At 30.2% G+C, this 17,738-nt stretch overlaps 1 protein-coding gene across 1 annotated transcript; it reads left to right on the top strand.

The window, feature by feature from the left end:
- Positions 1-792: 792 nt before the first annotated feature.
- LOC123290542 (titin-like) lies at positions 793-17,733 on the top strand. Its single transcript, XM_044870764.1, has 4 exons — positions 793-922; positions 992-1,199; positions 3,432-3,689; positions 6,204-17,733. Exons 2-4 carry the CDS (start codon positions 1,017-1,019, stop codon positions 17,667-17,669), a joined length of 11,907 nt encoding a protein of 3,968 aa, XP_044726699.1. The 5' UTR covers positions 793-922; positions 992-1,016; the 3' UTR covers positions 17,670-17,733.
- Positions 17,734-17,738: the final 5 nt, after the last annotated feature.

Here is a 17,738-nt window from a genome sequence, read left to right as displayed (position 1 = left end):
CTGTATTATAAAACGCATGGTTTATTTAAAATTTATAAGATGACAGCGCTAGGGTCAATTTAGCTGTTCCCGCCACCTACTATGCTCTCTGCCAATACGCTGATTATGAACGATCTCTAATAAAACCTCCATATACAGAAAGCAAGCTACATAGTATTTTTAATACTTTTATAAATAGATGAAAACTTTGAATTTATTAAGTCAGATGTTAACATTTATCTATAGAAATTTTATCTATTCGACTTTTCAAGTTTACTAAAATATGTAGCTTTAAGTATTTCTGTATTTAAAAACAATCTTAAACCATTAAGTTACAAATGTCAATGATTAAAATTATAAAAAAGTATTAGTGTTTGTTCTTGCTCTTATTAAAATATTATATTTAAAATAAAAGTCGGTTAAAAACACAGTTAAAAATATTTTGTGAAATTTTTGTTATTTAATTAATATACAAAAATTAAATTGGAATTCAAATTAAAACAAGAGACGTTAATCATAATTATATTTGCAAATAATTTATTTTTTATTTTTAATATATATTATTATTTTAAAACAACTTTTCATTATAATTTAAATTTTTTGCATTTAAAGTTGGTACACTACACAACGAGCATTTTGATTGGCTACACATGTAAACTATTGTACTCTTATCGGAGTAATAACTACAATTTTATAATAAAAAATGCTTAAACATTTTTGTAACGAACTTTCCAAAGCAGTTTGTATTTTTACACCGTTATACATAAAATTCATTTTATATATTTTGAATATATTATAAAAAAAGTGTTGGTCATTTAGTGCAATATCTCAAAAAATTATCATATTTTAAACAGAATAGTGTGTATGTTTGCTTAACCGGTCTGTACTCGTTTTTTGGCGGTTAATTTTTTTACTATCACTCCATCTCCATTGAACTGTTTTCGTAAGTGTAAATATTATTGTGTATGACTTTTTTGAGATTACAATATTTAAAGTTATATGTAAATTTTAGATGACTACCTAAAAGTAATGTAAAAATGTCATCAAGCGTTTTTGGATATTTAGTTGTTATTAAAAAAGATGGGACTACAGACGGTTCACGTTTTGCTGTTACAAATAGTACAATTATAATTGGCCGTGGTAATGTTTGTGACATACGATTTTCTCGACCCAATGTTGCGTTGAAACAGTGTGCAATCAATTTCACTCCTGATGGCGAAGTAAGTGTTTTATTTATATTTTGATTTTGACATTTAAAAATTTAGTATTGCCCTAGCCTATGTCCCTTAATGCTGGATCGATTGCTATCTACAGTTTATATTTTTTTATTTCGGGGGTACATAAAATTTAAGGCTGAAATACTCGTAAATTTAATATTTTCTTTATCAAGAAAGTTGATATTTTAAAATACAAAATACGATTCTTCTTGATATCCGAGAAGCAGATCTGTTTTTCTGTTTCATAACTAAATGCCTCCTAGCTTGATTTCTTAACTGTCTATGTTTATTCAGGGAGGGCATAACAAAGGACGAAATAAAGCCAATTCATTGTATGGAAATTTAACGATATACGTTTTCACCCAGTTTTATTTTAAATTTGACATGATTAAATTAAATTTCTTATTTCTTTTTTATTTATATTTCATTTCTTAATGAGTAAAGGGTGCTTTACGAAGTTTTAAGATTCATTCTACACCAAACCAACGATAATTAACTTTTATTTCAGATTTGCATGAGAGAGTTTGATGTCCTAAATATTGTAATTCAACATTCTAAAATTCAATTCATATTAGGTATTCGTAGATGCTAAACTAGAATTTTTGCTAATAGTTCATATCGTAGTTTTTTTTTTCTAAAAATATATTTTTGTGAAGCTTGATCGATACCCCCCTCCCCCTTTAAGTAGAATTTGTCTCCTACATTTTTATTCTAAAGCTAAGCACTATTGGGATACATTTCCATTGAAGTTAAGCTTTGACAAATTTCGAATTAGAGTATTTTTAAAATGAAGAAGTGAGGTATGAAGTTCAATTTTTGTTTGGTTCTGTTTTGCTATAAAGAAAATCTAATAATATACCAATAGCTAAGCTTGCCAAATTTTGATCGTAAACGGCTGGTAATGCTAAAGTAATAGATGTCTGTAAAAATTATTAGGATAATTTATTTTTCTCGAACGCATCAAGAGCATATAATTTTGGGTTTTTTTGCATACTATTATTCTTAATGAGCTCAAACCTTTAAACCTGAGCTTAAACCTGGAATAGTTTTTTCAGCTATTTCACTCCATCATTTGCCGACATTCAACTAACAGCAGAGTAAGTGATTTTACTGACTACTCTATTGGTATGAACTAACGAAGTTCAGCTTGCTATAAAAATTTGGCAAGCTTTGCTTTTGATATATATAAAAACTACACAATACATTTTACGTACATTTGTCGATCATCATAATTTTGATGATTTATCAGGATTTCTGATCCCTGACAAATGTTTGTAAAACGCACCAATTTCATAAGATTGAAAGAAAGTCCTAATTCCGAAGTAATTTGAATTCCTTCAAACAATAATTCTAGCGTTTCATAATTTGCATCTCGGTTTAGTTTTAAATATGACGATTTAAATTTTTTGCTGTATTAATTTGATCACCAATTAAGTACATCAACACGAAACTGAAACTGATTATGTAACGAATTTTTTAAGAAAGAAATAAATTTCATGTACTTTTCCTTTGGTTTAACAGCTTTGTTTTCTCTAAATATGCTCTAAGAAGTATAATCAACGAGAATTACAATCTTTGGGTCAATTCACATCTAATCAACAAAAGGTTTTTCCTGACCAGTTCGAAAATTGATTATTTTCAACGTTGGGTATCTCATATTTTAAACACCAATTTGTTTCTTTAATATCTCAACTGGTTTAGAAATTATAGACAGTTATGTCAAATTTTCAAAAATCGCTTAAGAATGCTGGTACTCGAAAGATTATTGCGATTGCGAACTGGTTAAAATTATGCATGTTAAATCTACAAAACATAATTAAAAAAATAAAATTTTAAGTAAGGACTCTTAGATTCTTTACTTTAGTATTTTCTGAGTAAGTTTATAATTACATGAACTATTAGCATAAGAAAGAGCTTTGAAATAATAACACTTTCAGCTATCTAGCTGAACTAATTGAATAAGTGTAATTCAACTAGTTTAACTAGAGTAAGTGTAATTCAATTATTTGGCGGTAGATTCGTCACAATTTTTTATGGACTGGCGGTTTAAAATCGTGTTCTCTAGTAAATTATCTTGATTTTGTAAGAGACTTACAAAGTAAAATACATGAAAGAGAGGCTAAAAGCAGACGGTTGTGGAAAAGACAGTTAATCGTTAAAATTAGCATAACTGACAACCCAGACCCTCTATGTGTAATATTAATAAGTATATTTTAAAAATATTATCTTTTATAGGTCTTAGTTGAAAATTTGGATCCCACATCTTTACCAGTCACTATTGAAGGCGTGTTAATTTTAAATAAACGGATATTACCTGGGCAAACATTTGCAATTGATACACGACGATTCCGGTTTGAACAGTCAGAAGAGCAACGCTTATATCAAATATCGCAATTGCAACGACAAAATTTGAAAACATTTACACTACCGAAAATTTTAGACGAAAAGAAAAAACGATACACTGAAGGAGATTTATTTACATCGAAGAAAAATGTAAGTAATTTTATAAGTAAATCGTTATTAATTCTTATGTTTTTAAATTTAAATAAATTTAAACTTATCAATTAACCGACAAAATGATAAAAGAAGAGAGAAATTTTTTCATCGATTATGATACTTATTAATATATTACACTTAGTTAACGTATCACCCAAAAAAACTTCTAAATGTTGTTGTAATTAAGTTTATAAGTCTAAATTTGCATACCAAAAATTAAAAAAAAATTAGTATAGAACTAAAAAACTTTGTAGTTATTTGTTGTTTGTGAAATCATTACAGAAGCTGGGCATAACATTGCGTTAGCTGCTTTTTTAACGAATTTTCTTGCGAAAATTGGCTATATTTTATTAACTGAAATGACTAGCGTCTACTTTGTCAATCATATAATTTTAAATTTTTGTATTTTCGAAATATTGAAAACTGAATATTGAACCTAAAAGTTGGATATCATTTATTCACTCAAAAAAACAATTTTTAAAGTTTCTTTCACTGGCAGAAAGCTGATGTTATAAAGAGTAACTTAAGGTAATTCTATTTTAGAAATAGAATTAAGGTTCAACGTAAAAAATTAATTGTGAACATTAGGGCAAGGCAAGTGAAGGCTATAGCTAGCTAGTTTATAATAAATAACTATACAATACATAATATTTTAAGTATAAAAAATACCAGGTGTATAATTATAATAAATCTTGGAGATTAAAATTTTGTAAAAATTTAAAGTTACTTTCAATTACCATAAAAAAAAAGATTTATGTCTTGTTTAAAACTGTAACAAAAACAATACAAATTTTTCCGCCCAGAAATTTTTTTATGAAAAATTATTTACGTATTTTATTTTTTACACACAAATTTTGCCTGTTACTTTATCGATATCAATCATAAACCCAAAATAGTGGCGTAGATTCACTAATGATAAAAATTATCAACATTTTGAAAATCTGGAAAAAATTCACAAGTTGTTACTTTTCATTTTCGCTGTCTCAAATCGTCACGCCAGGGATATCGTGAAATATAAAAATAATTTTGGTCTGAGACTCAATTCCATTAAATGGTGGGAGCGCATATAAATCATATATTACATTATATTACAACTTACTGTGTATTTTTAATAGTATTGAGGTGTTATTTATTATTAAAATTACATTATTGTCACAACTTACTAGGTACTATATATTTTTGATAGTATTGAGGTATTATTTATTATTATTCAGGTATTGTGAATACGTATTTATTAGAGCTACTAGCAGACTCGGTCTCGCGTTGCTGTGGCTATTTTAACTAAAGAAAAAAATTGTATTTATTTTTTTTTTAAATTAATTACAAATATAATATTTTTAACTAATTAGTCTTGGATGAAGGAATATACCTTTAATATTCCTATGACCGACTAATTACCTAAAGAATATATCGTAAATAATTCGTAAAATAATAAAAATAAAACTTCACTTATTTAAATTAAGATTAGGTTCACGGGTACATAATTCAATACATAAATAAGTAATAATTTTCCCAAATAAATTTTTACATTAATTTCATATTTTAAAAATTCTATAATACGTTGAAATTTAGTATTGAAAATTAATCGACGTATTTTCAAGACATTCTTAAGCCTTCTTTTGAATTTCATTAGTTACCTTATAATAGTTGTACACAAGGGTTGAAGATTGAATATTCACTAAATTGAATAGAATATTGTTGCGTTTAGGTTACTTATATCGTTGAAAAAATTGTTTTAAAACAAGCATAAATACTTCACGTATTTATTTTTCTTTACAAATTTTACTTTTCTTTTGAATATAAGATTATTTATGTTGTCCACAAACGTCAATCATATGTCAAACATGTTTACCAACGAATCTAAATCACTTAGGGAAGGCTTTGAGCATACTTTCAGCATGCGCCTAGTTAACAGCCAATTGAAAGTAGGCACAATGATACCCTGCTCTTCCCCCTGAGTGAGACTCACCCCACTCGGTTAAACTCCATCCTTTTTAAAATATTCCTATATCCATGGCTAACACCAAAAATTTGAAAAAGTAAGAATAATTGAATTTTACTGTATTTCATCTAATAATAGATATATAATTTGCAATAAAGTAATATTGCGGCTATAAATTGACAAACAACGTGACACGTAATTTTTATGTATAAAGATATGCGAGCTCCACTGCCTACAGCCATGCCAAAGACCTAAGGTAGGGCCGTGGTCTGTCCAATATATAGTAGCAAAATTTCGGTTTAGCGGGCAAACTGAGCATAGTATAGGTATTAATGAACTGGAGTTGAGTTTCCACAGGACAACGTCTGTCGGGTCCGCTAGTATTTTTATGAGAAATATTTTGGTTTATTTTTATTTCTTGAAAATAATTGAATTAGGTATACAAATAATTAATTTTTCTCAATATTTTCGTTATTTTATAAGTAATAATCAGTAAAATTTATCAATTCGACATAAGTAATAACAAATACAATTTTGTAAAGAATTTTAAATTTTGATTTATTGTTTAGGTTACCAATACAGTGGCCAACAGATCACAAGATGCAAATATTGGATTTAGTACTGAAATAACTTCAGCAGAACTTGAAACAAACTCATCAGGTTCTGAAAATAAATCATTAGAGGCTGAATCACAAAACAATGAAACAAAATTATTGAAGCCTGAATCAGATATTCTTGAAAAAAGTCAAACAAAATCATTAGTGCCTGAATTACAAACCAGTGAAAAGGATCAAACAAGAGAACGAAGAAAAGCTGAGAATACCGAAATACCTCCTTTATTTTCAGAAAACAGTACACCAAACACTTCGTTAAAAAAACGTGATCGGCGTAGTAGTTCAACTCAACCACCTAAAACACCCGAAGTGCCTTTACGACGTAGTACGCGATCCCGAAGTATTTCTGGAATAACATCCCAAACAGAATTAACACCACTAACACCGAAATTAAATAAAACATTAAATTTCAAAGGAAGTACGCCGCGTAGTAATAAACGGAATGAATTGCATAATTTATTATTACATAATATTGTCAAAAATAACCCAATCGCTGCGGATACAAATGATCTAGATGTATCAAAATTATCAACGATAGCTTTAAATAATACTTCAATAAAATCAATTAGTTCTGAAGATGTTACATCGTCGGATATTTTTGACGACCTTCACAATAATTCAACTTTAGATAATGAAATCGACTCCAATTCATCTAAAAATAATCTTTCATCAACACCGAAAGATCCTTCAATTACTTCAGAACATGAAAATTCTGAAAGTGATAATTCGAAAGAAAATCATATTGAAACAGAAAGTGTATCAAAAAACACTCAAAACGACGATATAATTCGAACTCCTTCAAAAATTCTTGGTATATCAGTATCGGAAATCATCAATTCAGTTGCGTCTTCACGTTCTAAATGCACTACACGTGGGAATTCATTAGGAAATGGTTCTGAAAATAATGAAGTAATTAATGAATCAATTTCATCTTTAGCTTCTCGGAGAAGTATTCGCAAAGAATCTAAAACAGAAGAAAACAGTATTTTGTCGACTTCACAAAAAAATAATACCGAAAATACACTGAACATTTTTAGTACGCCAAATGGAACGGGTAATTTAACTAAAAAAGACGATGGTTTAACTTCTTCAGAGAAGGGTGATTTTGACGAAACATATTTTTCGGGATATAAATCAAACATATTAGAAAATACAGAATCAGATATATCTGAGCGAATTCAAGTTGAAAATTGTACGAAAAATAGTTCAAATCTTAATTCACCATCTGATAATATACATACGTCAAAAGTTTTTGAAAATGCTAAAAATGATTTTAAATTTAGTACGCCGTATACAGGTAATAAGAATATGACATCCACACCTGGTCGATTCTTATGTAAAAGTATACGATTTGATTTAGAAACGTCTGAAATTCTCGACGAGCCATCTGATAAAAATGAAATAGAATCCAGCCAAAATATTGATGCAAATGAAACCTGCTACAATTCAATTAAAAATATCTCAAATACTAAAATACTAAACGCTTCAGTCACAGTTGAAAGTCTACCAACTATCGAAAAAAGCACGTTAGATATCTCGAAAAATATTTCGCAAAAGACTAAACTGTTCGACACAAATAACCAATCATATCAATTTGAAAATAATCAAAGCATTGATCAAGAACAATTAATGAATAAATCTTTAAAATCACCAAACACAAGAAAAAGTGCACGATTCCAAACCAAAGATGAATCAAAAATTGAAAATCAATCTAATGTTGTTGACAAAGAAACGTCACAAAGACAAACATCGATAATTTCACCGAGAAAAAGTAAACGATTTGAGAATAATATCGAAGAAAATTTAGAAAAAGAAATTTTAATGATTTCACCTAAAAAGGATAAACAATTGGAAACTGAAAATCGGTCTGATGTTACCGAAGAAAAAATAATTGAAACAGAAGATTCAAAGACCACATCAAGAAAGAGTAAACGTTTCCAAGTAGAAGATGAACCGAAAATCGAAAATCAATCTGGTGTTAACGAAAACAATACTAAAGAAAAAGTATCCAAAGAGGAAAACTTAATGAATACTCCAAAAATAAGTAAAAATTTCACAGAAAATGAATCCGAAATTGAAAATGAACATAACGTTAATGGAGATAAATTATTCGAAAAAAACACGATGACCTCACCAAGAAAGAGTAATCGATTCCAAAAAGAAAATGAATCCCAAATCGAAGATCAATTTGTTATTATCGAAGAGGGAGTATCCAAAAGTGTACCATTAATTATTACACCAAGAAAGAGTAAACGATTCCAAACGGAAAATGAATCGGAAATCGAAGATCAATCTGCCATTGTCACTAAAAACATCGAAGAAGAATTATCCAAACGAGACACGTCAATTATTACACCAAGAAAGAGTAAACGATTCCAAACAGAAAATGAATCTAACGTTATAATAGAAAAAACATTCGAAAAAGATACATCGATGATTTCACCAAGAAAGAGTAATCGATTCCAAACCGAAAATGAATCGGAAATTGAAAACGAATCAAATATTATTGGAGAAAAATTATTCGAAAATCGCACATCGATGATTTCACCAAGAAAGAGTAATCGATTCCAAACAGAAAATGAACCGGGAATTGAAAATAAATCTAATGTTATGGTAGAAAAAATACTCGAAGAAGGTGCATCTATGATTTCAACAAGAAAGAGTAATCGATTCCAAACAGAAAATGAATCAGAAATCGAAAATCAATCTGCCGTTATCGAAAATAACACCGAAGAAGAAGTATCCAAAAGAGAAACTTCAACTCTTACATCAAGTAATTGTAAAGGATTTCAAACAGACAATGAATCGGAAATTGAAAATGAGTCTAATGTTGAAGAAACATTCGAAAGAGACACATCGATGATTTCGCCAAGAAAGAGTAATCGATTCCAAACAGAAAATGAATCGGAAATCGAAGAGGAAGTATCTAAAAGAGAAACATCAATTATAACACCAAGAAAGAGTAAACGATTCCAAACAGAAAATGAATCAGAAATCGAAGAGGAAGTATCTAAAAGAGAAACATCAATTATTACACCAAGAAAGACTAAACGATTCCAAACAGAAAATGAATCGGGAATTGAAAATAAATCTAATGTTATGGTAGAAAAAATACTCGAAGAAGGCGCATCTATGATTTCAACAAGAAAGAGTAATCGATTCCAAACAGAAAATGAATCAGAAATCGAAAATCAATCTGCCGTTATCGAAAATAACACCGAAGAGGAAGTATCCAAAAGAGAAACTTCAACTCTTACATCAAGTAATTGTAAAGGATTTCAAACAGACAATGAATCGGAAATTGAAAATGAGTCTAATGTTGAAGAAACATTCGAAAGAGACACATCGATGATTTCGCCAAGGAAGAGTAATCGATTCCAAACAGAAAATGAATCGGAAATCGAAGAGGAAGTATCTAAAAGAGAAACATCAATTATAACACCAAGAAAGAGTAAACGATTCCAAACAGAAAATGAATCAGAAATCGAAGAGGAAGTATCTAAAAGAGAAACATCAATTATTACACCAAGAAAGACTAAACGATTCCAAACAGAAAATGAATCGGGAATTGAAAATAAATCTAATGTTATGGTAGAAAAAATACTCGAAGAAGGCGCATCTATGATTTCAACAAGAAAGAGTAATCGATTCCAAACAGAAAATGAATCAGAAATCGAAAATCAATCTGCCGTTATCGAAAATAACACCGAAGAGGAAGTATCCAAAAGAGAAACTTCAACTCTTACATCAAGTAATTGTAAAGGATTTCAAACAGACAATGAATCGGAAATTGAAAATGAGTCTAATGTTGAAGAAACATTCGAAAGAGACACATCGATGATTTCGCCAAGAAAGAGTAATCGATTCCAAACAGAAAATGAATCGGAAATCGAAGAGGAAGTATCTAAAAGAGAAACATCAATTATAACACCAAGAAAGAGTAACCGATTCCAAACAGAAAATGAATCGAAAATAGAAAATCAATCTGCCATTATCGAAAATAACATCGAAGAGGAAGTATCTAAAAGAGAAACATCAATTATTACACCAAGAAAGAGTAAACGATTCCAAACAGAAAATGAATCTAATATTATTGGAGAAAAAATATTAGAAAAAGACACATCGATGATTTCACCTAGAAAGAGTAACCGATTCCAAAAAGAAAATGAATCAGAAATCGAAGATCAATCTGCCATTATTGAAAATAACGTCGAAGAAGAATTATCCAAAAGAGAAACATCAATTATTACACCAAGAAAGAGTAAACGATTCCAAACAGAAAATGAATCTAATGTTATTGGAGAAAAAATATTAGAAAAAGACACATCGATGATTTCACCTAGAAAGAGTAACCGATTCCAAAAAGAAAATGAATCAGAAATCGAAGATCAATCTGCCATTATTGAAAATAACGTCGAAGAAGAATTATCCAAAAGAGAAACATCAATTATTACTCCTAGAAAGAGTGAAAGATTCCAAGCAGAAAATAAGTCGATACTTAATAATAAATTTGATCTTATTAAAGAAAAAACACCAGAAAAAAACACATCGATGACTTCACCTTTGAAAAGCAAACGATTTCTTTTAGCAAATAAATCGACAGTTGAAAATCAATCTGCTGATATCGAAAGTGATGTTGAAAAAGAAAATTCGGAAAATGGATTGGAAATTGAAAATAAATTTGACGTTATCGAAAACAACGTCGAAACATCACAAAAAGAAAATTCAATGAATTCATCAAGAAAAAGTAAGCGATTCCAAACAGAAAATGAATATAGTATTGAAAATCAAACTGGTGATGCCGAAAATAATGAATTTAATGTTACCGAAAACAATGACGAAAAAGAAGTATCAAGAAAAGAAACTTCGATAGTTTCAACAAGAAAGAGTGAACAATTCAAAGTAGAGAACCAATCGCAAATTCAAAACCAATCTGACGTTTTTGAAAATAATTGTATTGATGAAAAATTAGAAAACACAACTACAATGACACCATCTTCACGTAGAAGTAAACGATTCGATTCAATGAAGGAATCACAGGTGGATAATAATATACAAAACATAGACGAAACTACATTTTTTGAAGAAAACTTCAAAGAAAATAATTCATCAATGCCTTCATTTTCACGTAGAAGTAAACGATTCAATACAAAGAACCAATCGCATATAGAAAATAAATCACAAAATATAGACGAAACTACATTTTTCGAAGAAAACTTGAAAGAAAATAATTCATCGATGCCTTCATTTTCACGTAGAAGTAAACATTTCGATACAAAGAATCAATCGCAAATAGAAAATATATCACAAAACATAGACGAAACTACATTTTTCGAAGGAGATTTGAAAGAAAATCATTCAATCAAATCATTAAGTGTTGAAAATGAAGAAAACAATGGATCCTTTTTATCATCCAGAAGAAGCAAACGTTTCAGTATACAAAAAGATAATCAAACTAATGACATGAAAAATAATTATGTAGGTCAAAAGTTAAATACACATGATTCACTTGCACTATTAGAAACAGTAACATCGTTATGTTCTCCAAATGAAAGTAAACGATTAGAAGCCGGAAAAGGATCGAAAATTATCAGCCAATCTGTAAATGACACGGAAAAATTTGAAGAGACACTGCCTGAAAAAGAAACATCGATTGATATATCGAGAAAGAGTAACCAAATCCAATCAACAAATGAATCAAATATTGAGAGCGAATCTGTAACAGAAGAAACATCTTCTGTTTCAAAAATCAAATCGCCAGTACCTGATTCTCGAAAAAGAAAACGATTCGAATCAGTAAATGAATCAAAAGTAAATAATCAAATTGATGTTACCGAAAACAACGCCGAACAAGAAATTTCAGAAAACAAATCTATAGTAGCAGATACTCGAAGAAGCAAGCGATTCGAATTAGTAAAAGAATCAAAAGTTAAATCTGTAACAAAAGAAACCAATTCAGAAAACAAATCGCCAATACCTAATTCTCGAAAGAGTAAACGATTCGAATCAGTAAATGAGTCAAAAGTAAATAATCAAATTGATGTTACCGAAAGCAGTCTCGTGCAAGAAATTTCAGAAAACAAATCTACAGTAGCAGATACTCGTAGAAGTAAACGATTTGGATCAGTAAATGTATCAACAGTTGAAAATCAAACCATTACCGAAAATAATGTCGAACAAGAAATTTCAGAAATCAAGTCGACTATAACAGCATCTGCAAAAAGAAAACAAACTCAAGAACATAAAGAGAAAGACTCCTCTACGTTCTCAACAAGGCCTCGTCGAGGTAGACGTTTCAATTCTTTGATTGAATATGGCTCCCAAGAAACTCCAACGCGTCAAAATAAACGAATTAATGTGACTTTACAAAATAAATTAGACACCACCGAAAATAAATTCGATGAAGAAAATACACCAAAAACATCTAAACCAAATGAATTTGAAATTTCGAAACGACAAAATTCACAATTGAGAAATACATCTAGAAAACGTATAAATACGTCTTTAACTACAATAACCCCAAACAAAAGAGTAACACGACGTAGTACAATTGATACACTTCAATCAAATAATGAAGACGTCGAAAATATTGGAACACCAAGGGCACTACGTTCAAAATTAAATAATTCAGCATTGAATAAATCAAGACAAAAAACTTTACTTGGCCAACAAAATTTCTCACCATCATGCTCAAGTTTAATACCAATATCTGATGATGAGAGATCTTATTCGATTGTTTCAAATACATCAAATATTGTTACAACTCCAAAATCAAGTTTTGTAATCAACCCGGCCCCAGAAACACCTTTTTTACGAAATATTCCAAAAACTTTCACATCAACACCAAAATTAATTGTAGATAATACACAAAAAGCACAAAATATTGAAACAACAATTATTGAAGAGGAAATCAATGAAGAGGATATATCATCTGATCGGGAAACACCTAAAACACATGTGAAAATTGAGATACAGGAGTTGAAACATCAACATTCGACAGCGAAAAAACTAAGAAAATCTATACAATTAAGTAACAATACATCAGTTGTTACACAAATGGTAAAACAGTTGTTTAAAAATGATAATGCTGAAGATGAGACTCCTGGTGCTTCTCATGATGATGAAGTTCAAGAAAATTCAAGAAAATCTCGACGACGTTCAAAGCCTAATAACAGTAATATATCATTAAACGATTTGGCTAACGTAAGTAATTTAAAAATATTACGTAATACATCGACCAAATTACGGCCATCAGAATTGTATAATGTGGATGATAAGGATGGAGACACAACGAAAAAGAATATTAAAAAAACAGAACGCATCGCTCAAAAATCACCCAAAAATGATTTGACTGACGTAAAAGGTGTAAAACAACTATTTTCAACACCGAAAGTACAGAAGTCACCAAAAAACGACTTAACAAATATCAGAGGTGTTAAAAAATTATTAGGTACACCACCAATTCAAAATTCACCTAAAAACGATCTAACAAACGTAAGAGGTGTTAAAAAATTACTGTCCACACCAAAGACTCAGAAATCACCAGAAAATGATCTAACAAACGTTAAAGGTGTTAAAAAATTGTTAGGTACGCCTAAAGTTCAAAATTCACCGAAAAATGATTTAACAAACGTGAGAGGTGTTAAACAATTATTAGGTACACCTAAAGTTCAAAATTCACCAAAAAATGATCTTACACATATAAGAGGTGTTAAAAAATTATTAGGGACACCAAAAGTTCAAAATTCACCCAAAAATGATTTAACAAATGTGAAAGGCGTTAGACGATTATTATCTACACCTAAGACTCAAAGGTCACCGAAAAATGATTTATCAAACATCGTGAGTGTGAAAGAATTAATGTCAACTCCAATAATAGAAATTAATAAATCTAGTAAATATGTGGTCATTGATGACGATGATTTAAGACCAAAAAGGTCTCGAAACTCATCAATTTCAAATGTTTTACAGGAAAAAAAATCAAACTGTAACCTATTCACAGATAATAATACATTAGAAAAAAGTGTACGAAAATCCAGCGCAAATGAAGCGGAAAAACTCGATAAAGAAATCCAAGTGGAAGTTAAAGTGAAAAGTCGCGGAAGTAATACTGAGACAGAACTGAAAAATGATAAAGAAATTCAAACTCAATTAATTGAACGAGCCACTCGAAGAATTACTGATATTAATTCTTTTGACGCAAGTGATGGTCTCCAAAAAAAAGACAATGTAGAGAATATCGAAAAACGATTATTGATTGACTTATCAACACAAGTTCATGTTGTATTAAATGAAGCAGATAAAAAATTATGCGACGATAAAATTATTGAAAGGGCGCACAGTACACCGACAGCACGTGTAACACGTGGGCGAAATAATAAAAAAGTTGAAGAGATAGAAAATACATCATTCAATTCGCCCCAAGTGAAACCAACACGTGGAAGAACAACGAGAAGAAATAAAGTTTCATCTCCCAGTAAAGATAAACTCGAATTGCAAAACAATTTCTTAGAGAAGCAAAATATTAAATACTCCATGAGTCCCGTTCAAGTTATGATCAATAATATATGTCGAAAAGCTGTAGACGATAAATTATGTGAAAAAGTAGATGTTAAAATGGAAGCAATGAATAAAACTCCTGTTATTGTTCTTAGCTCTGAAAATGCCTCACAAAACCGAGGTCGAGAAAAAATAACAAGAAGAAATTTAGAAATTGAAAATATTAATAAAGAAGAACTGCCATTAAGTCCAGCAATTAAACGATTACGAGGTCGTGCTAATAGTGCTCGATCAAATAAAAATAGTCCAATTAAAAAAGAAGAAACTCCTCATAAACGAGGCAAGAAAATAATTGAAAAAGAAACCGAAGAAATTGTTAATGATGAGATGAAAGAAGCAAATACTGATGAAAAAGATATAAAACCGCGTAAAGGAAAGCGATTGGCCCAAATCGATAAAGTTGAAGACAATGATGACGATGAAGAAACGATTTCACAAACACGCACAAGGCATGGAAAATTCGCTGAAAAGGATATGGAGGACAAACATGTTATTCCTAAAAACATAGAGAAAGACATAGCTAAAAAGGATTCTGAAAATAAAGATACACATAACAAAGAGACTGATCAAAAACGAATAGGGCGACAAAATAAAAAAGATATTGAAAAATCTATTGTTGAAGAGAAAGAAAAAATTTTAGAAGTTAATCAAAAACAAACAAAAGAGGGACGAATGTTAAAAGTAACCTTTGTTGGTGAAATTAAAGATACTGATAGTGAAGATGAAGAAACACTTGCTGGAAAATCAATCCCAAAACGAACTACTAGAGACAGGAAAGATGTAAAAAAAGATAACGTTAATGCCGATGAAGTAGATCAACAAAAGGAACTGGGTAAGAAAAGTGGTAGAAGTCGACAGATCAGGAAAACCATTGAAGAGGCTATGGATGCAGCTTCTGACTTAGAAATAGTAGAAACTGATCAAAAACAAACAAAAAACAAACAATTAGCCAAAAAAGATCTTGAAAATAAAACTTCAGAGAACGGTAGTGAAGATGATGAAACTCCTGTTGGGAAACTAAGTCCAAAACGAAGTGCTAGGGGAAGGAAAGTAATTAAAAAAGATAATGTAAAAGTTAATGAAGATGAACAAGACAAAGAAATGGTTGATCAAAAACGAGGTAGAAGTCGACACAACAAAAAATGTATTGAAGAATCTGCTGTTGAAGATTCTGACATAGAAGTTGTAGAAATTGATAAAAAACAAACAAAACGTAAACGAATAACTAAAAAAGACCTTGATAAAGCTAAAGAAAGCGATAGCGAAGATGAAGAAACACACGTTGAAAAACCAAACCCCAAACGAACTCTTAGAGGAAAGAAAATAGTTAAAAAAGATAATGTTAAAGTGAATGGAGACGAACAGCATAAAGAAGAAACTAACCAAAAACGCGGTAGAGGTGGTCGACAAAATATTAATGAATCTGATGTTGACGATTCTGACATAGAATTAGTAGAAACTGATAACAAACGAACAAACAGTAAACGCATAACGAAAAAGGATCTTGACAAAACTAAAGAAAGCGATATCGAAAATGAAAAAACACACGTTATAAAACCAAGCCCAAAACGAACTACTAGAGGAAAAAAAGTAGTCGAGAAAGATAATGTAAAAATAGAAGTGAGCAAACATCATAAAGAAGAAACTAACCAAAAACGAGGTAAAAGCGATCGGCAGACCAAAAAAGACATTGAAGAATCGGCTGTTGACGATTCTGATATCCAAGTGGTAGAAACTGACAAAAAACAAACAAACAGTAAACGCATAACGAAAAAGGAGATTGGCAAAACTAAAGAAAGCGATAGCGAAGATGAAGAAATATCTGTTGAAAAATCAAGCTCAAAACAAACTACTCGAGGGAAGAAAGTTGTTAAAAAAAATAACGTCAAAGATGATGAAGATGAGCAAGATAAAGAAGAAACTGATCAAAAAATAAGTAAAGGTCGGCAGATTAAAAAACGTGTTGAAAAATCTGCAGCCGAAAATTCTGACAAGGAATATGAAGTAACTAACCAAAAACGAAATAAACATCGATTAACTAATAAAGATGTCGAAGATACTGACAAGGAAAATGATTTGGATCAAAAACGTACCAGAGGACGGCAGGCTAAAAGAGGTGTCGATGGTACTGATAAAGAAGATGTTGAAACTGGAAAATCGCGAAATAGAGGTGTACAGACGACAGAGACTGTCGAAAAATCTACGCTTGGAGATTCCGGCAAGAAACATGAAGTAAATGACCGAAAACGAACTAGAGGTAGACCAGCTAAAAATGATATCGAAGATACTGATAAAGAAGATGTTGAAACTGAGACAAAACGAACTAGAGTGGGTCGGCAGACTAAAAAGATTGTTGAAAAATCTGTTGTTGAAGATGCCAATAAAGAAGACGAAAAAACTAACCAAAAACGAACTAGAAGTCAGCAAACAAAAAAAGATTCCGAAAATTCGAGTAAAAAAGATGTCAAGCTTAGCCAAAAACAAACTAAAAAGAATATTGTTGAATCAGATGTTGAAGATTCTGGCAAAGCACAAAAAGAAACGAACCAAAAAACCAAATCTCCAACAGAATCGAAAAAAGTTATTGAGACTCCCGACCAAACAAATACAAAACGCACAAGGGGGCGATTAATAAAAAAAGATAATGATAAAAGTGTTGCCGAAGAAAGTGAGGATTTAAATAAAAAGCGTAAACGCGAAAACAAAACAGGTGCGGAAGAAAGTACAGTAAAAAAAACAGAAGTTGTACAATTTATTGTAGTTTCTGATGATGATAGCCCACCGCCAGCTAAAAAATCTTTAAGAAGTCAATCCAAAAAAGAAGAAATAAAGGGATCTAGAACGAGAAGGCGAGTGGTATAAATTATTTTTAAATAATATTTTTTTTACTTTTATAATTGATACAATTTATTGAAGTACTCTGTATTTTTA

This window comes from Chrysoperla carnea, chromosome 1, assembly GCF_905475395.1.
Source record: "Chrysoperla carnea chromosome 1, inChrCarn1.1, whole genome shotgun sequence".
In the NCBI taxonomy this organism is placed as follows: domain Eukaryota; kingdom Metazoa; phylum Arthropoda; class Insecta; order Neuroptera; family Chrysopidae; genus Chrysoperla; species Chrysoperla carnea.
The sequence above is the reverse complement of the archived record's forward strand: the minus strand, read 5'-3'. Positions and strand labels throughout refer to the sequence as shown.